General features: G+C 40.1%; 1 protein-coding gene across 1 annotated transcript; it reads right to left on the reverse strand.

Annotated features, from left to right (window-relative positions):
• Positions 1-10,111: 10,111 nt before the first annotated feature.
• Positions 10,112-11,119, reverse strand: LOC141647828 (protein FAR1-RELATED SEQUENCE 5-like). Its single transcript, XM_074456179.1, has one exon. It carries the CDS (start codon positions 11,117-11,119, stop codon positions 10,112-10,114), a length of 1,008 nt encoding a protein of 335 aa, XP_074312280.1.
• Between the last annotated feature and the right edge of the window lie 11,343 nt (positions 11,120-22,462).

Raw genomic sequence — 22,462 nt, forward strand, 5'->3', positions numbered from 1 at the left:
GTCTTTAATTATGTTGTGTGATTTACTTATTGTTGTGTGCATTTATATCAAAAATCCATAAAAATTAAAATATTTCAAAATACAAAAACATGTTTTTCCTTTGTTTTAGGTCGAGTCTTGGTGAATTTAATAACAATGATGTTAAATTGCATTATTTTTGCATTTGAATCCCATATAGTTGTCCATGTACTTCGTTTTGACCCGTTATTTATGAAAACAAAGCTCATAATTCAAGTCTTGACCGTATTGACATGCCTTATACTAACTAGATTTGACACAATTATGTTGGTAAACTACTTAAATTCTGAGATCTATAGAGTTTCCTAGGCCAGGAACATCAATAAACCGTTCTCATTTGTTAATTAGGCTTGAGTGTGGTTTCTCCTTGTGGAATATGTAATATCAAACTGCATAAGTGTGACATTGATTTCTTGATACTTTTATTGCTTTCATTTGACTAAGTACATGTGGATAGGCGGTTCTTACCGTTCAAATAAACCATACATTATCCTTTTTTATTAACCCGTTTGAACCCTTGTAGCCAACTTTAAATTATATCCTACGAGCTACAATCCAAGAATTTGCCTACCTTATCGAGACATTCGCAGTTGCTTGTTTATCATGTCTATTTTGCTATTATGGTTGGGTTGGGACTTATTATTGTCATGTGGGTATAGCAAAGTACTTTTTAGCAATTGAGTTGTATCCTTGTGTTTGGAAAAGGAAAAATATGAAGCAAAAGAGAAAAAAAAGGAAAAAAAAAGAAAAAAAAAAGAAAAAAGAGAAACAGAAAATCGAAAAAGAAGAAGAGAATTGAAAAAGAAAAGGAAAAGAAATTGATTGCTTCATTTGGTTTTGTCAAGGATCAAAAGGATGTTACTAGAGTCTAATGCATATTTGGAGAGTACCTCATAAGCTCTCATGTGTTGTAAAGTTGATATGATTTCTCTAGATGGGTTGTATTCAAGTTAACTTTATCTAGAATTGGTTTTGGTTTAGCGTTGCGACTACCGTCTTAGCTGCACATATCCATAACGTGCTTTGGCACAAACCATTTTTATCCCTTTAACCCATTTTCCACCCTTATTGTCCTTGATACATGTACTTTTGTATACATATTGGATGCATACTAGTTGGGGAAATCTCTATCACATTAGATTGCATGCATGTTTCATAAGTTGAGTGAGTGTTTCTACTTCTTTCTATCTTCACATATAACTCACCCTTACATACTTATGAATACATGAGTGAATCCGCGAGAATCAGACTAATTTGTCTTGCAAGATCGAAAGGTATTTGGCATTTGTCTATAGTATGTTGACATGAGACTTGAGTTGCGCTTTTTATTTCCCGTACCTCTAAATTTGTTTTATTGGTACACTTTGGTCATTGCTTTGTTACAGATATGGATAGCTTGGGATTTGTATGTGCATAAACATTAGCTCTGAGTTATTTGTTTGCCATTTGTATGATTGCCTTATATAATGTGTGATGCTTTGCTTGAGGACAAGCAAAGAGATGGTTTGGAGGAGTTTGATGAGTCATAATTATATACATACTTATGCCTCCTCTTAATTACTTTTGGTACGGTTTTCGTGCTAATTTATATTAAATACATGCATTTTATGTTAGAATGTTGTTACTTCCGCTATTTGATGTTTAATGCAGGAATGATGCATTTAAGGAGCAAAGGAATGAAATGGGCATCGCGGAGTGGGCATGAAGGAGTACCCAAAGTATGGCACGGGAATCCATAAGAATAATGGACGAGAAGTAAAGAAGACAACACGAAGAAAGAAGCTGAAACAGGATGGTTCCTCGATCAATCTTGCCTAGACTCGATCGAGGAAGTTGTGTTTTCGATCGAGTGCACCTAGGCTCGATCGAGGATCCTATAGTTTCTAGAATTTTCCGCAATTTCTTTAAGTCGGTTACGTTTTACTATAAATACCCAATTCGTACCCTAAGTTTATTTATGTCTTATTTTTTCCTAGGGACGTATAGCTTCTCTAAAAACTCTCTTAGAATACTTTTAGTTTAGTTTAGTTTATTGTTCTTATTTCCGGATCTAAGCATTCCTCTATTACGGTATGAATCATTCTTCAATAATTATTATTCAATGGTTATTCATCTTTTATTGTTGTTCATCATGTTTCTTATTATTACTATTGTTGTTCTTCCCTTTAGTATGAGTAGCTAAGCCTTTAATCTAGGGTGAAAAGGGATATAGGTTGTTAGAAAAGGGTTAACTTATGAATTGATTGTTAAATTGCTTTTGATTATTGTTTAATTATCGTCTTACAACTAGTTAATTATTTACTGATCAGAATTGATTAATTTAGTATTGCATAAACTAGGATTTTCACCGACCGGGTTGAGACTAGTATAGGCCACGATAATTGAATTAGACCGACTAAATAATAGCGATTGCAAGTTAAGTTTATACCTAAAAAGACATATTAGAATCGACCGATCATATGACTTTCAACAATATAAATTGCTCAATCAATGAATTAAACTTTACCCTTGAATGACTACCTAGTGAACCCGATCCCTAGACTCTTTTAATATATTTGATATCATTTTATTTACCTTGCAATTAGTTTAGAAATCAAACAATCAAACCCCATAATATTGTTACCTTTAAGACAAACTTAAATATTAGCAAACTAGATTAATTAACTCGCCTCCCTGTGGATTCGACCCTTTCTTGCCACTAGATACCAGTTAGTAGTAATTTAGGATTTATTTTGGTAGGCCAACGACTGAAAATAACCTTATCAGAAAACTCTCCATATCTCGATGCCAGTTATCGAGCAAGTGAGGCGCTACTGTGCCCTCATAGGTAGGGGATCAAAGCGCAAGATAGTGGTACTCATCTTAGTGGCGTGAACGACCACTTCCTTCGCCTTTCCCACATTCTTAAGAGCCTCAGTAAGAGCGTCTTGTTGCTCGATAAACCAAGAAACCTCATCTAAAGTCTCTGCCTTAAGGTACGCATGAGATCTCTTTGGCGGCATTTTTCAGCTGATATAAGAAGATAAACGTAAGCATGTAGCCTACGGCTCAAAACAAGAACGCAATCGCCCACAGCAGTACTCGGTCGAGTACACGACGGTACTTGGTCGAGTAAAGCCTACTCGATCGAGTACATAGACTACTCGGTCGAGTACCTAAACTCCAGAAGCTTATCAAAATCCCACATAAAGCATACTCGGTCGAGTACACGGAGTACTCGGTCGAGTAAGCCCCACTCGGTCGAGTTTCCCTATTACTCGGTCGAGTGGTCATATTCCACAAGCTACTGTCAACTACACACACACCCACACTCAGTCGAGTGACCGATACTCGGTCGAGTACCTCCCCCACTCGGCCTAATCATGCCGACACGACGTCCCAACCACATATATAGTTAACCAAGTAAGGTACTGAAACACAACAAAACATCTTATCTCATATTACTACTACAAGTAAAACAAAACTTATGATCATACTAATCATGCCATATTATCACCTCAACTATTCCACAACACATAAGCTAACTCATCTCAACCATAACATGCACATCACTTGATAGAGCACACATATAACATAAGCATACACGATCCCCACGACACACCCTGTAGTGACCAGTTCGAACTTGTAAGGGACATAATGCGGTCTTAGGACATCTCCCAAATATTTGCGGTAGCTCCAAACAATTTCTACCCGGGTTCATTTTATTAGACGCCCTATGTTCATTTTGTTCATTGGTTTTAGGTTCCAAAATTGTCGCTCTGATACCACATTGTTACACCCTCATATACCAAAGTGTCTTACAAAGGACCACCTTAGGATATAAGGGTGCTACCATCTCGGTTACCCGAGATAGTACGCATCATAGAAACCATAATGAAACAATTCTTATTAAATCAACTTGAATAAAAAGGGTTACAAGTCTCAAACTCCAAAACGATAAAACCAAAACCAAAAGTCATAAAACTAAACTCATCTACAACTAATCAACTCAACAAGTGATGACTCCGCCCATCCATGTTCCGCGAGCTATCTCAATATCCATCACGTGCTAGTCAACTGCTCACCATCCTCGAATGGATCACCACAGTTTTGAAAACATAAAACGGGGTCAGTCAACTGTATAACCAAATCAACATACGCAGCGGAAACAAATACAACGACACAATCATCCCATATCCAACTCCAACAATTATCAATCACTGACTACACACTAAAATGTGTAGCCGTGCCAGGTTACCCATCGCAACAGGTAACTCACACCGCCAGTGGGGACCGCATCCGTACCACCTAAACCCCGCTCATCACAACGAGCGATCCTAGCTCCTTAATGTGCACATCCCCATTGTGATAAGGGCGAACATGGGTATGGAACCATCTCCCGTCATTATCCCACCACAACAACCAACCACAAATATAATCCAATCAACCTCCATCAATTCCAATAAAAGATAACATACCAACAATTAATCACAAGAAATTAATCAATTACACAGCCAACTGAGTAGGGAAACTCTACCTTATTTGCAATCCAATCAACCATAGCAATTAAATCAGAAAGGCTCCTCTACGAACTCGTCACCTATAACCACATCATACAATCAAAATATACCCTAAACCCCCCAATAAATTCGATTAGGGTTTATTAATTACAACATGACAATAATTACAAGAGTACGATGCTTACCGATGAAATTGACGCGAATGAAAGATGTAAAACCCTTCAATCAAGCCCTAGCAGAGATTAGAATAGTTCGAGAAGTTATACGTAATTTAGGTTTTAAAAGAATGATTAAGAAATGATTAAGAAACTATTAACACGCCTTTATATACTTCTCCAACTATTTTAATCAAAACCGCGGATTTTAGCCCGTCAGACCGAGTACTCGATGTACTCGACCGAGTAAGCCCAACTCGACTGAGTACCAACATGCTCGGTCGAATACTGACGTTCCAGAATCCAGCCTCAGCACACACGACAGCCTGCTCGGCCGAGTAAGCCTTACTTGACCGAGTGTCCCATGGTCAGAAACCTGTGGTATCACATCGGGTATCCTCGGATTCTGGATCGGGTCACTCGAGTGGGGTCAGACTTGCCACCTCTAGTTTAATGTGTGTTGAACAAAGTTCTATGTGTCTTTTAAGAGTTTTAACCTAAACATAACAAGGGCGGTGACATGTTGTTCAGGTTGTCCGTCTCCTTAGGTTGTTATTGGAAGGTATATTGTATAGGTTGGATTTAATTGGAATTGTTGATAGGATGGAATAATTTAAGCAGGCCGCCTATATGATGGATTATTGTTATGAAAGAACCCTTATTCTTAAAGAAAATTCCTTTTTATTTCACGTGTTCTATTTAATTGTATTTACTTTCAAAGTTAGGGAGAAAAGTTTGAAAAATATATATACAATCAAATGAGATTGAGGAACGAACAATTATTTACTGAGACGATATAAAAACCTAAAATTAGACTTGTTAAAACTGACACGACACGACACCTTAAACTAATGACACGAGATTGACCCGATCAATACGACCCGCCCCGAATGTTTTTGTTATAAATAGTCCATAATTAACTTAATGATAATAGACTCAAAAATGACCCAAATCGAAATTAACCCAATTCGACTTAAATTCAGCGAAACCCAAAAATGACGCGGCCCAAAAGGTTGAAGATGTGGATCATAACCATTTATATAGCCTGTCTGCTAAAGATCGGCTAAAGATCGTTGATACATTACTAATTATCGTCGACAATTATTAATGAACTTCCTAAACTACCCCTCCCTCACACTCCCCCTTATATTTTTCATATTCTCCAAAAATAACCATTCCACACTTAAAAGTTAAAGGAAAAAAAACCCGACACACATAACAACGAAAACACCGTCTTCAACCACATCATTTCCGTCATCAAACTCAAACATTCAACAAGGTATGTGTTCTTTATTAATTTTTTTTTTAAATTTTCTTAGTTTATATGTTTGTGACGGAATTAGAATAGATGCCTTTATTGTAGACGGAATTAGGATAGATGCCTTGATTTGAGACGGATTTAGTCGAATTGCAACATTTGAATCGAATTTTTTTCAAAAAAAAAAAAAAAAAAAAAAAAAAAAAAAAAAAACCGACGGTCTGGACTGGACGAAGAACATTTTCGTCCAAAACCTGGACCAGACGAAAATGTTCTTCGTCCAGTGTGGGCTATGGACGAAAAATATTTTCGTCTGGTCCAGGTCTTGGACGAAAATGTTCTTCGTCCAGCCCAGACCGTCCGTTTTTTTTTCTTTTTTTTTTGAAAATTTATTTTTCCGTCTTTTTTTTCGTTAAAAAATAATTAATTATTAATAATAAACCCCGTCCGTGCCTAATTCGTTGTATTTTTATTTTTTTTATTTTTAAAATTTTTTAAACTTATTTTTCCGTGTTGTTTTATTTTCGTAAAAAAATAATTAATTATTACTAATAAACCCTGTTCGGGCCTAATTCGTTGTATTTTTATTTATTTTATTTTTTTAATTTTTTAAAACTTATTTTTCGTCTTGTTTTGTTTTCGTAATTGTATTTTTATTTATTTTATTTTTTAAAATTTTTTAAACTTATTTTTCCGTCTTCACGACAAATAAAAAGAAATAGTGAAGTATAACATTATAATTAATAAATTTTTCGGTTTTATTAATTTAACTAATCAACGCCTTTTTGCTATTTTGTGAATAGATGGTCGGTGGAGGAAAAAACCATCACGTTCAACCTCGAAAGGGGCTCCAGTTTGAGCCTGAGGTAGCACCGGTGGTTGGAGAGGGTAGTACCCAGTCGTGGACTGCGGAGGAGTTAGAGGAGGAGGTGTTTCGAGCTCCTGATGAGATAGGTCAGGATGAGACGGGTGCGGAGCGAGTGCGTAGGGGGCCCCGTAGACGGGATGACGAGGGACGTTTCCAGCGGATGTCGGATGGTAGTTCTAGTAGTGTCGTGGCTCCGAAGAAGAAGAAGTCGGCTAAGGATGTCTCTTGGTTGGTTTCCGATCCTGTTCCGGGTCGTCCGTTGGTTCCCCACGTGATTCCCAGCTTTGGGGGCCACATTGCTCACACCTTATGGCCGACTCCTAATGAGGTCGGTCGACCAGTTTTGACGGGTTACCACCGGTTTGGTAGGACAAAGTTGTTGAGTAGCTGGAGACTACCTTCGGCCGTTCGGACTATTTATGATGGTAGTGGTCTTTCCCACCTTACAGATTCCATGGCCGAGCATTTTAACATGCCCCAGTGGGGGCTCGTAAAGGCAAGTAAGTATGACTACTACCCCAATGTCGGTGCCCTTCTTGATCTACCCATGAAGAAACGCAACATATCACCCAATTGTACATCGTAGCATAACCATATAGATCGAAACCGTCCATCCAATGAGCCGAGCCGCACGGTACCTGATCCATAAATGTAATTCTAGCTACCTCCGCATCAAATTTGTCTGGGCCATAGATATGATCACTGATGCGGTCGTTTCTGCACCAAAAATAATTTACCTAAGAACTACTAGCAGAAGCTAGTGGCAAGTAGGGTCGAATCCACAGGAAGGCTATTGTATCTGTTCTAGGTTCTCTTATTCGGTCACAAACGGGATTTTGAAAATGATTTCTAAACTACAGCAAGAAAAGGGAAGAGAGAAGGGCAAGAGAAATAAAGAGTAGATCAAGGGAAAGGAAACAGCTAAGACAGTCGGTTCACCATAATTAATCAAGTCTAACAATCTGGTCTCAGGTCAAAACAAATACGATCTATGGGGTAGCGAATATCTCCTTTCGGTCTCAATTCACCCTAAAGCGACAATAGCTTAGCTTTCGCCCTCACTATCGTGCCCTAATGTATCGCTACGAGTCTCACCCTTTCCAACCTTTCGGTCCAGGTCAAGGTTTACTACGGTCTATAGGCTAATTGCGTCGACTCAATTAAACTATAGCAATTAAATGCAACAATTAATCAACATAGATTATAATAGCATGAGCCTGATAAGGTGATTACTATTCTATCATAATCGCGGATCCCCTAAGTCCTAGCGAGGAAATTAGTTACGCATAATAAAGGACCAAAGCATAAAAGAAGAAAAGAGAGAAGGAATTAAGATTAATACCGATAAATAATGATTGCAAGAGTTTAGATCCGGAAAATAAATAAGAATGGAAGACGGAGTTTCCTCCGTTTCCTCGCTACAGGAACAGTGATAAGGCGTGAGAGAGTAAGAGCCCTTAATTCTGACTTCTCGCCTCCTATTTATACTAAAACTAAATTAAACAAACCTAATTACAAAACGGAATTAAAGCCCACGCGATAACCCCTCTCGATCGAGTCACTAGACCTCTCGATCGAGCTCAGCGCGTAACTCTGCTTTGCGCACCAAACTTCAAATGGCCGTCATTTCTTCGTTACTTGGACAAATAGGGCGTGGTTGGTGGCGTTGGAAAGCTAAGAGGATAATATTTCACGTCCAACTAGAATCATCTTAATAGCTGTTGTAGAACTAGAGATATGGCTCTTACAAACAGGAACTAGCAAATTGAAGTACTCTCTTGGCTCGCCTAACTTCCTTACTCCAATGCGCATCTCAAAATAGCACTTTCCAAGCTCTGACTCAACTCATCTCCTAAATGCATGCGTAGGGACATGTTTTAGGCTTGATTATGATCTTCTCCGGCTCATATCTGCAAATAATACAAAACAAACCAAAGTAGACTATTCGGGGGATATTTGTAGTAAAATTACTATGAAATAAGCATGGAAATGCGTGCTAATATGGCCTAAAAGGTCTATATAAAATGCACGCATCAATCACGGTAAATTGAACTACGGATTTCCCTAAGTAAATCTGTTCTAGCCATCGTGAAATGAGATTGGTCACCCCGAACAGCATGTGAGAGAACTCGGTAACCACAATGACCGTCTCCGGAAGGATTATACCACGCTTGTAGATACTGTGTAAACCAGGAAGGCAAAAACTCAAGATAAGGAAAGTACCTCCAATGACCAATAGTATAGTTTACCTCTAGAGGTGCGCAATGCGATGTGCTAAAACTTCCCGTACTCGTGGTAGCGGTGGTAAATGGTGTGCCGGGACCCGTTTGAGTGGAACGGGGGTAGTAGACGGAGTAAAATGAACCGTCGGAGTGGAACGGGGAGTACTAGACGGAGTAAAAGGAACCATCGGAGTGGAACGAGGGGTACTAGACGGAGTAAACGGAACCGTCGGAGTGGACCCGGGGGTGGTAGGTTGTTGTGAAGACGAGTTTCTTTGGGGCGTAGCTGATCTACCTCTACCTCTGCATAAGCTAACCCGAACTCGTGCATGCTCAACGGCGGACGGTTCTCTACGAGTTCCCCTACTCGGACGTCCTCTAGGGTTCTCGTTCACCCGAGGCTCGTATACATCCTCCTCATCCGGATGTATCTGAGAGTAAAGGGCATCGAACATGGATGATCTCATACTCGGATCTGCATTCCGAATTTCATCAAATAACTCTTCGAGTCGATCATCGTCACAAGCCGGCATTGCCTCCGAACCATCGTACTCCAACTTCCTCCAAAATACATGTAACACATCAAGAGGGACTCGAGATCCGTTTCTAGAAATGCGATGAAGTGAACAAGAACATAACAAACCAAGTGTAGTAGTAGTCTTTACACAACCGCAATCGATCATCAAGGCATCTTCCGTCATCTTGGCGCCTCTTTCGAATTCTCCACGCAATTCAATGATGGCATTCTTTGAGATTTTATAAGAAAGTCTGGAGAATAATCGATGAATCTCCGTCAACCGTCTCGATCTAGATAACTCCAACAAGTGTCGGATCTCAACATGTTGCGTTTCCAACAAAGAATGAAAACGGATCCAGATGCTATCAATTGTCAGTTTCGCGCTATTCAACCATTTCTTCAAATTGGCATGAGCCGACTCAACCCGGGATGTAGAAGTGTTCTCAAAATGAGTTATCTTGTTCGTTCTGTACTTGGCCCATTTCTCCACGTGCGGGAACCATTGACCCTCAATATAAGCCGCCACTCCCGCCCATTGCCTTGCCAAATTGGCCCACGCCACATTAAACTCATCTCAGGTCTCCGCCTCGACAACCGCTTTAAACAAGTTACAAGTTATGAACTTATCCCAACTATCCCGACCCGTGATATGAAGTGCTCTCATCTCCACGTTAGCATATATATGCCAAAGACATAGCAAGTGAGACGATTCCGGAAAAACAGTGGGAATCGCGTTCAACAACCCTTGCTCGCAATCAGTAACAATAACATTAGGTTGAACGACATCATTGAGAAGGGCCTTCCGTTTCTGTAAGACCCAACGATATCCATCCTCGGACTCATGCGTCACAAGAGCATACGCGATCACAAAGGTCTTCCCAACGGGTGTGACTCCAACCATCTCAACAAGCGGAAGACGGTATAAGTTTGTCTTGTACGTGGAATTGATTAAGACCACATAATAGTATGATCGAAACATCTTAACGGCTTCTGGATGAGCCATAAACACGTGGGTTAGCTCCTCGGTCTCCCGATCAGTGACCCAATAATGAACGTACTTATGCTGAACCGCAAGTGCTATCATGTGTTGTACCGGGTTTCTCCCATCTCTTTCCTCGGCCCTTACTTTCTGAGAACGATTGTAGATTTGTCGCCGATTAGGTCTTGACTTTTCCGGATTCCGCTGATGCAAACCCGCACTAATAATAGCCGGTCTTACGTGAGCTCTAACTTGGGCGTCGATATAAGCCAACTCTTCTTCATCAAACTTTGCAAAGTATCTATCGCCGTCACAATACAACGTTAAAGCATGATTATGAAACCCGAATAGCATGACAAAATTCCACTTATTCTCTTGTATTTCAACAATTTTCATTTGAAATTTGCAATTGCACCACGCGGTTACCGTGTTAGCCCTCATTAAAGCATCGGCATCATTATTTACGGGACATCTTCCACCCATCGGACAAGCAAAATAATCCTGTTTCAAACTCGTGTGACGACCAACTCTCTTGTTGCTTGCTCTTTTTACACCAAACCCGAGTTTAAGTCCGGTCTCAAATGCCCAAGTAAACCCTTCCATACTTGACGAAAAACTTTTGGAGGTCATAAAATGATTAGAGTAATCAATACCGTCGCCACCAATATTATCGTTATACACCTGCTGTAACACCCCCATACTCCAAGTGCCTTACCAGGACCACTCAGGTATGAAGACATTACTATCTCGGTTACCCGAGGCAATGATGATCAAATAAACAATGAAGAAACAACATTTAAATATAAATACTTAGTGAAGAGTACAATTCTCAAAACCAAACCAAAATGCAATACATGTTCTCAAACTGACTGTTCTAACTGAAATGTAAATAACTAATAAGCTACAAATGGAAGACTCCTATCATCATGTCGTGGCCATCCCAGCTATCCCAGTACTCATCTCAATACCTGCTCAATATCTGCTCACCATCCCCGAATGGATCACCGCAGGTTTACAAAATAACACCGGGGTCAGTACTAATCACACAATTCAATATATATACTAACAATACGATAAACAGACAGCTTAACTGTCACACACACACACACAATCACGCCAAACCCAATCATCTCAATCACTAATCGTCCACTTTGGACCAGCCACCCCGATGGGGGACAAAGAATACCCACCAAATCCCCGCTCCACATAGTGAGCGATAACCCTGTCCATTAATGTGCACATCCCTTCTGTGGCGGGTTCCACAGAAGGCGAAACTAGGGCGTGAAGCCACTCCTGCAAGTGACCCCACTCAGCCGAGGCCACGCCTCGCGAACCACGGACAACGATCACAACCACAATCACAATACAATTACTATATCAAACAACCAATCACAATACATCAACCAATATCCCATTATGGGACTAATACGAGTAGGAAATCCTACCCGTAAGCACACAATCGTACGGTCTCTTTCTTTGAATCAAAAGCTTCCTCTATGAACCCTCCTCCTATCATACAACACATAAAGGCTACCAAATCATATACTACACATAAACCCCCAAATATCTAAATTAGGGTTTAACAAAATCAAAGGAAAGACAATAAAAAGGGTACATAGATCTTACCTTCGACGCAAGGAACTCAACGGTATAATCAACGCTAAGAACTGACCTTCCAAACTCCGGGTATTGCTAATAATGTGATTAGGATGAAGACTTGCTTGCTTTCTCTCTTAAACAGTAATTTAGGTTTTGCAAAAGTGATTTAGAATAATGACGACAAAGCTTAAATACCTTAATCGCATAATTAACAAAACCCGAGAAAACTCCCCGTAAAACCGGCTACTCGATCGAGTACCCGAGGTACTCGATCGAGTACCCCCTTACTCGATCGAGTGCCCCTACTCGATCGAGTACCCAACAGTCGAAACTTTTCTAAAACACAACTTACCCTTACTCGACAGAGTAAGGCCTACTCGATAGAGTACCCCAAGACTTATAAATACGGAGTATTACAGTCTTCCCTCCTTAAAAGGAACTTCGTCCCCGAAGTTCAAACCACTACTAAACAAAGGTACTCCCATAACATTCCCGACTCCACAACCACAACAAAATTCAACATAAAACATGTTACTAACCCAACTCATCCCGACAACCATTCCGACACAACATATAAAAGGGGTATAAAACTCTTAAAAACTGTTCGCGATCATCTCCTACCCCCCTAAAAGAAACAAGGTTACGTCCCCGTAACCATACATACCTGATCAAAAAGGAAAGGGTAACGCTCTTTCATAGCCTCCTCTGGCTCCCATGTAGCTTCCTCGGTCTCGTGGTTAGACCAAAGGATCTTGAGCAGAACTGTCTCACCACTCCTAGTCTTTCTAACCTTTCGGTCTAGAATCTGTTTAGGCACCTCAAGATATGATAAGGACTCATCTAGCTCTAAGGTCTCGGCCTCTAATACATGTGACGGGTCACTCACATACTTCCGCAGCTGCGATACATGAAACACATTATGCACTCTCTCTAATGCAAATTGTAAAGCCGGACGATATGCAACTTCCCCAACCCGCTCTAAGATCTCATACGGCCCTATAAACTTCTGACTTAGCTTGCCTTTCTCCCCAAATCTCATAACCCCACGCATAGGAGACACTTTCAGAAGAACCTTATCCCTAACCCGAAACTCTATATCCCTACGATGTAGATCTGCATAACTCTTTTGTCGATCTGAGCCGCTCTCATCCGTTCCCCGATCATCTTAATCTGTTCCACCATCTCATGCACCATCTCTGGTCCTAAAACCACTGCCTCAGCACTATCGTCCCAACAGATTGGACTCCTAAATCTTCTCCCATACAAAGCCTCAAACGGTGCCATACCAATACTAGTGTGATAGCTGTTATTGTAAGAAAATTCTATCAAGTCCAACCTCTGCTCCCAGCTACCACCAAAATCCATCACACAAGCTCGCAACATATCCTCAAGAGTCTTGATTGTTCTCTCAGTCTGCCCGTCTGTCGCAGGATGAAATGCTGTACTCATCTTCAAAGTTGTTCCCAACGATTCCTGCAACTCCTTCCAAAACCTCGATATAAACCTCGCATCTCTGTCAGACACTATGTCCTTAGGGACTCCATGTAACTTAAGCACGTTCTTTCGATAGGCCATAGCCAGTTGTGCCTTAGTCCATGTATCTTTCATTGGAACAAAGTGAGCTTACTTGGTCAGTCGATCCACTATTACCCAAATCATGTTGTTACGTTGTTGACTCTTTGGCAAACCCACAATGAAATCCATGGAAATGGATTCCCACTTCCACTCAGGTACCTCTAAAGACTGAATCTTACCTTGTGGTCGTCGCTGTTCCCCTTTAACCCTCTGACATGTCAAACAACGGGACACAAACTCAGCTGTCTCTTTCTTCATCCCAGGCCACCAAAACGTTTTCTTCAAATCCTTGTATAGCTTGTCTCCACCGGATGTCTTGAATATGGTGTGCAATGTGCCTCTGTCATGATAGTCTTTTTCAACTCCTCATCATTAGGAACACACCACCTACCATCAAACCTCAAACTACCATCTGTATGAATGGAAAACCGGGACACTGTCCCTTTCTCTACTCCAGCTCTCCACTCCACTATCTTAGGGTCCAAAGCCTGCTTACCTCGAATATCATCATAAAACTCAAGTCATCTTTGTCATATCACCCATGGCATCTCCTTTCTGCATCATATGTATCCCAAAGCTCGCTACCTCATCTCTCAACCTCATCAAAGATAGAGCTGTACACAGAGAATGTACACTCTTCCTACTCAAACCATCAGCTACAACATTGGCCTTCCCTTCATGGTAGATGATTTCCATGTCATAATCGCCAATCAGCTCCATCCACCTCCTCTGTCTCATGTTCAACTCCTTTTGAGTGAAGATGTACTTGAGACTCTTGTGATCAGAAAAATACCTTAAAGATTGCTCCATAAAGGTAATGTCTCCAAATCTTGAGAGCAAACACCACACCCCCAACTCCGGATCATGAGTAGGGTAGTTCTCCTCATAAGGCTTCAATTGCCTAGAAGCATAGGCAATCACTTTACCATTCCGCATCAACACACATCCCAACCCATTCTTCGAGGCATCTGTATAAACCTCAAAGTTCTCGGTCCCTTCAGTAAAGCTAAGACAGGAGCCGTGGTCAAACGCTCCTTTAATGTTTGGAACGCCGTCTCACAACTCTCATCCCAACGAAACCTGTTCTCTTTCCTCATCAACGCTGTCATAGGTCTAGCTATCTTGGAGAAATCTTTCACGAACCGTCTGTAGTATCCAGCTAAACCCAAGAAACTCCTAACCTCGGCAACATTCTTTGGTGCTTCCCACTTTGTCACTGCTTCTATCTTCGCCGGATCCACAGCTACCCCATCTTTAGAGATCACATGCCCCAGAAAAGCAACTTTCTCTAACCAGAACTCACACTTGGATAGCTTAGCATACAACTCATGATCCCTCAAAGTTTGCAACACGATCCTCAGATGCTCCTCATGCTCCTCCTTAGTCTTAGAGTAGACTAAGATATCATCGATAAATACCACTACAAACTGGTCCAAGAACTGTCTGAAGATTCTATTCATCAAATCCATAAACACTGCTGGTGCATTAGACAACCCAAACGGCATCACCACATACTCATAATGGCCATACCTCGACGTGAAAGCTGTCTTTGGTATGTCCACCTCTCTAATCTTCACCTGATGGTACCCCGACCTCAAATCAATCTTAGAAAAGACTGATGCACCACTCAACTGATCAAACAGGTCATCTATCCTTGGCAAAGGTTACTTGTTCTTTATCGTCACTCGGTTCGGCTCCCCCGTAATCTATGCATAACCTCAAACTCCCATCTTTCTTCTTTACGAAAAGAACTGGTGCTCCCCACGGCGATACACTAGGTCTAATGTATCCCTTCTCTATCAGATCATCCAACTGCTTCCTAAGCTCCTCCATCTCCTTAGGACCCATACGGTACGGTGCCTTAGAGATTGGCCCCGTCCCTGGTTTCAACTCAACGGTGAAATCTATCTCCCTCTTTGGTGGCAACCCCGGGATCTCCTCTGGAAAAACATCTGCAAACTCTCCCACCACTGGTATCTCATCAACTGTCGGACTCTCTATCCGGTCATCTCTCACATGGCACAAGATCAAAGGACATCCCTTCCTCGGATAAGACTTCAAGGTGACAACAAGCAATCAACTTAACTTTGGGTTTGACTAGAAACCCACGGTAAGACACACTAACACCCTTAGGACCTCTTAAAGACACTTTCTTTTGATGACAGTCTATCTTAGCTTTATACATTCCTAACCAATCCATCCCGACTATCATCTCAAAACCGTCAAAAGGAAACTCTAGCAAGTCTACAGGTAGATCAACTTGCCCAACTATCATAGATACATCTCTAAACAATCTCCCACATGATACAGACTCACCCGAAGGTATAAAAACTCGCTCACTAACAGACTCATATACCCTCAAACCCAACTGTTTAACATGACTCGAAGACACAAACGACTGAGAAGCCCCCGAATCAAACAAAACAAAGGTAGGAATACCATTTACAAGAAAAGTACCGGTGATAACGTGCGCATCTTCCTCAGCTGCTTTCTTCTCCATCATGAATAACTTGCCACTGGTCTTCTGCCCACCTCCCTGGACAAGATCTTGGCCGATGTGGTCGGCTTAGCACCCGATCCTTGATTGTTGTTGTTGTTCGTTGGTGGTTTCGATAAAATTACCGCCGTTGCGGTTGCCTCCACTCTGGTAACTCGACTTCCCGGTTTGGCCATGATCCAGCCCGGTGCATTGCTCGCGAAGCTCACGCAGTCTCTGCGGAAAGATCCCGGTGCACTTGTGCACTCATGTCTCTTGTGGCCTACACCACCACAGCTATAGCAGGTCACTCCCCAACTATTACTCACACTTCCACGGCCACGCCCAAAGGAAGCCCCAACGCTCGAACCCGACCCAGAAGAAAACCCCTTAGACTGATTGTGGTTGCCTTTCTTGTGATTAGATTGGCCACCACCCTCGCTCTCAGACTTCCTCTTCTCACCACCTAATCTCTCCTGAGCCATCTCCACCAACCTCTCAGCTCTCCCAGCCCTCTCATAAGCTTCCTTAACATCAGTAAGGACTCCCACGGGTAACTTATCCATAATCTTAGGGGTCAACCCCCTCTCAAACCTCAACACCAGGTTCTCCTCACTCAAACCCATATCCTCAGCATACCTAGACTTCTCATTGAATTGCCTGTAGTACTCGGCCACAGACATCTCAGCGGTCATCTTAAAGCTATCAAACTCTTCCCGCAACTTACTCCTCACATGTTCCGGTACAAACTCCTTCCTCACAGCCCTACGGAACTCCTCCCAAGGTATAGCAGGTAACCCTTGGTTTGTATATATCTCCTTAGCACTCACTTTCACCAGTATCCCACCACTTGCCACCGCCTCCCTCGGATAGAACGCACTGTTCCACTCTCATCTCATCGGGACAAGAACCAAATCTAATATGTTCTCCATCTCTCTCGACCAACTATCAAGAAGGTTAGGCTCCCCAACTCCCTTGTACTCTTTCGGGTTAAACCTCGCGATATAGAGGCTGATTTTAGAATGATCAACCTCCTTCTCCTTATCCTTATCCTTATCTTTCCCCACAGTCTTTAAAGCCTCAGTGAGAGCATCCTGATGCTCCAACATCTTAACGATGTCATCTATGTTCATAAGCTCTGCTCTCGTGTACAAAGCAGTCTTCTTGGGCGGCATCTTGAAATTATATATAAGAAAGGGTAGACATAAACACACGTACTAAACCTCAAAACATGAAAACACGCTGCCCAGAACTTACTCGATCGAGTTCCCAAACACACTCGATCGAGTAACGGGCTACTCGATCGAGTGCCCAACATACTAGATCGAGTACCCAAACATAAGACCCCAAACAGACCTTCTGATCTCTAACATACTCGACCGAGTAGCCCCCCTACTCGATCGAGTGACCCCCTACTCGATCGAGTACCCCTAGTTACTCGATCGAGTACCCAAAAACATGATTCTGGACTCAAAATCGTCAAAAACCCACCCGATCGAGTCAGTCCCACTCTATCGAGTCATGCCAATTCATAAAAGCTACCCGCATGCTACGCCATGTGCTAACACGCTAAACTTTATAAAACCACATTATATCATAACTAAACATGCTACGTATCTTTTCATACGATCTACGAGATCACTTCCTCATGTTATTAAATGCCACATTGTAAAACATTCAACATGCTATCATACCATCAACAGTTTCCACACATCTCCAATTTTTCTTTCACATTCCTAACTTTCTACTTCAACATCCAACAATCACACATTTCATCACATTCTTACACAAGTAAACCAAACACACATACGACTCGACAAACACTTCCCTCCATGTGACCGGTTCAAAATTGTAGGGCGACTTCGTGACTTTAGGACGTCTCCCAAGCCTTTGCATTAGCTCCTACAACTTTTACCCCGGGTTCATTTTAATTGACTCCCTACGTTCATTAGGTTCATTGGTTACAGGTTTCAGGATCGTCGCTCTGATACCATTTGTAACACCCCCATACTCCAAGTGCCTTACCAGGACCACTCAGGTATGAAGACAGTACCATCTCGGTTACCCGAGGCAATGATGATCAAATAAACAATGAAGAAACAACATTTAAATATAAATACTTAGTGAAGAGTACAATTCTCAAAACCAAACCAAAATGCAATACATGTTCTCAAACTGACTGTTCTAACTGAAATATAAATAACTAATAAGCTACAAATGAAGACTCCTATCATCATGTCGTGGCCATCCCAAATATCCCAAGACTCATCTCAATACCTCGCTCAATATCTCGCTCACCATCCCCGAATGGATCACCGCAGTTTACAAAACAACACCGGGGTCAGTACTAATCACACAATTCAATATATATACTAACAATACGATAAAAGATAAATGACTTAATCACACACACACACACAATCACGCCAAACCCAATCATCTCAATCACGACCGTCCACCTTTGGACCCACCGCCATGGGGGGACCGCACTGTACCCACCAAATCCCCGCTTCACATAGTGAGCGATAACCCTGTCCATTAATGTGCACATCCCTTCGTGGCGGGTTCCACGATAAAAACTAGGGCGTGAAGCCACTCCCGCAAGTGACCCCACTCGGTAGAGGCCACGCCTCGCGAACCACGATACAACGATCACAACCACAATCACAATACAATTACAATATCAAACAACCAATCACAATACATCAACCAATATCCCATTATGGGACTAATGCTTTGAGTAGGAAATCCTACCCGTAAGCACACAATCGACGGTCTCTCTTCTTTGAATCAAAAGCTTCCTCTATGAACCCTCCTCCTATCATACAACACATAAAGGCTACCAAATCACATACTACACATAAACCCCCAAATCTCTAAATTAGGGTTTAACAAAATCAAAGGAAAGACAATAAAAAGGGTACATAGATCTTACCCTCGACGCAAGGAACTCAACGGTATAATCAACGCTAAGAACTGACCTTCCAAACTCCGGGTATTGCTAATAATGCGATTAGGATGAAGACTTGCTTGCTTTCTCTCTTAAACTGTAATTTAGGTTTTGCAAAAGTGATTTAGAATAATGACGACAAAGCTTAAATACCTTAATCGCATAATTAACAAAACCCGAGAAAACTCCCCGTAAAACCGGCTACTCGATCGAGTACCCGAGGTACTCGATCGAGTACCCCCTTACTCGATCGAGTGCCCCAGCTACTCGATCGAGTACCCAACAGGTCAGAAACTTTTCTAAAACGCAACTTACCCTTACTCGACAGAGTAAGGCCTACTCGATAGAGTACCCCAAGACTTATAAATACGGAGTATTACACCTGCGCACGCATTTTGATAATTTAGTTAATAATAATTAATTATTTTAATTATTTTATACGACAACAAAACGAGTCGGAAAGAATTAAACAAAAAAAATTTAATACAACGTACGAAAACTAAAAAATACGGAAAAAATAAGACGGAAACAAAAACAAACAAAAAATTATACGAAATGGGCTGTTGGACGAAGAAATTTTCTGTCCAGGCCTGGATTTGGACGAAAAATTCCTTCATCCAGTATGGGCCTTGGACGAAGGAATTTTTCGTCAAACCCCGCACTGACGAAAAATTTCTTCGTCAAAGCCCATCTTGACGACGAAGGAATTTTTCGTCCAGGTCTGGGTTTGGACGAAAATGTTCTTCGTCCAGGTCTGGGTTTGGACGAAAATGTTCTTCGTCCAGCCCATTACGCATTTTTTTTTTTTTTTGAATCAATTTTGGACTAATTCCATCAACAAATCTATCCTAATTCCGTCTGAAATCAAGGCATCTATCCTAATTCGGGAATCAATCGATAATAAATCATAAATTTGAGACAAAATTAAATCGTAAACTCACCTCGTTACTAGCTTCATGGTTGAAATCGTTGTTAAAATCGTTCTCGTTCATGTTGTTAATTACAAAACCCGTTTTTTTTTTTTGAGAAACCGTCTTTTTTTTTTGGAGAGATTTTAGTGAGACGGAAATTGAGTTGTGTTCATTGCAAAACCCGTTGATTTTTTTAAGAGAGATTTTAGTGAGACGGAAATTGACTTGTGTTATGAAGGGCAAACATGGAAATTTACATTAAATGTCGACGATAATTAGTAAAAGTGTCGACGATCTTTAGCACGACCCTTATATAGCTATAATTTTCTGTATCACAAATGACCGTTGTTTCATGACTTCCATCCCTACAAACTCACGCAAATTCTTATTTGTGACGGGTAGTATTCGTCTCAAATAAGAGACGGGCCAAATGTGACCATTTTATGAGAAAATGTGACCATTTTTTCATACGTAACATTTTATGAACAGTGTATGAGTGGTTACATTTTATCAAAAAGTGGTCACATTTGCCCGTCTTTTATTTGTGACCGTCACAAGGGAGACTTGTTGACAAACTAAAGGTACCCTCTGCCAACTGCAGAATGTTGATGCCATCCTTCGTTTCACCTCACCTTAATCACTGTACCATCATGACAGAATCCCTTTTTTTTCTCCCTTTTTTACTTTCCTTCTTTAGTGGGTGGGTCAAATTTTGGATGGATTCATCAAAACTGATTCACTGCCTCAAAAAGTAAGAGACTTTGCACAAGTTTGGTGATTATCACTGTTAACAATCACCTGTATACTATACTAAATAATTGCCTTGCAGAAATAAGCATTTCAAGCTTTTACTAGTTTCAGGTAAAAAAATAGAAAAACCTACTTTAATACCCCATTATTCTCGATTAAGATGGATATATATTTATTTGATAAACTCGAATATAATTGACTGCCACACGATGATAAAACGACAAACTTTCTGGTAGTCTCTAGACAACTTGTGTTATCAAATGATATTTGTTTGACGTGCCTTTACTTTAAAACAGATGTAATTGTCTTGAATAAGCTAAGAATATTGTTTTTTCATAGATTGTTGACAAGAAATACTTCCTCCATTCAACTCCATTCTACCACTTTATTTTTTCACGTGTTTGTCAACTTGTGTTTTACGCGGTAAATATCGTTAGCTACGTATTTTCAAAAATTATAAAAGTTAAGATATTTTTAATGTACGCGGACATGAATATATTTTCACTTATATATTGAGAAAAAATTGAAAAATAATGTTTATTGTGAATAGTGTAAAAAATTAAAAGCCGTAAAGAGGAGTTGAACTCATTAATATATTTAGTAAGATCCGTCGTTTCAGAAATGTTTTTGTGGGATTATTAATGAGTGGAATGGAAGTGCTACATAAAGATAATCTGCTGTACTTGTGACTAGAAATGATGTAAAGTCAAGTCCAAGTAACAGGGGGAAATTGGGTGTTTGCTTTCACTTCCATGGTCTTGTCAGAAGAAAAAACCCATGATCCTCAGATTCCTCTTCAACAGTAATATAGATCCTACTAACCACTTTCTTTAATATTAATGTCCATTATTATAAAGGACTTTACTCTTTTCACAAAAATTTTATATGGGTTTTTAAGAAAATCAAAATGAAAAGAATCTCCCTTATTACTAAGAGAATAAAAATTCTCTTAGTTTTTCCTCCAAAAGATATCTAGCTAAATAAGGTAACAAGTAAAAAATTCATTACATTATTATCTTTTCAATCAATATATTCTTATAATTAAACTCTAATCTTTTAATTAAAATTTTCATATTTATGACGTTTTCATTAAAATCTATAATTTATTATGCAATCATTTCCATTTCCATAAATATTATTTTTCATCAGTTACACTCTAAAATTACGCAAACCTGCTTCTTATGCAGTCTTTAACATAATTATTGTCATCACTTACACCCTAAAATTACGTAAATCTGTTTCTTATATAATCCTTCATGAGTAACACTCTAAATATTGTGTATATTTTAAAGGACGTAACAATTTTTATGTATTTTTTTATTAAAACTAAAAAAAATACGGAGTCTAATTATTCGTAAATCGTCTTTTTAAGTGCGTACTCCGTAGTATACTGTTTTTACCTGTTTTTGTTATAAGGTTATATGCGTTTTAATTAGATTTTACATTTTTACATCGCTTAATTGTAATTTAATGCCATAAATTAGTTTCATGCAATGATATATCATTACAGAGTTAATTTTTATAGTAAAGTAATAATAGTTTAAGACAAAAATAACTTAACTTAAAGTGTCTTTTGATGGTAATAAACTTTCATTTCTAGCTCTTACTAAAGATTATATTAGTACATTATAACATTAAAGGTACAGTTAATTTATACAATTAATTTAACGAAAATGTCTCTTTAT

The sequence above is a fragment of the Silene latifolia genome, chromosome 1 (genome assembly GCF_048544455.1).
Source record: "Silene latifolia isolate original U9 population chromosome 1, ASM4854445v1, whole genome shotgun sequence".
Classification (NCBI taxonomy): Eukaryota; Viridiplantae; Streptophyta; class Magnoliopsida; order Caryophyllales; family Caryophyllaceae; genus Silene; species Silene latifolia.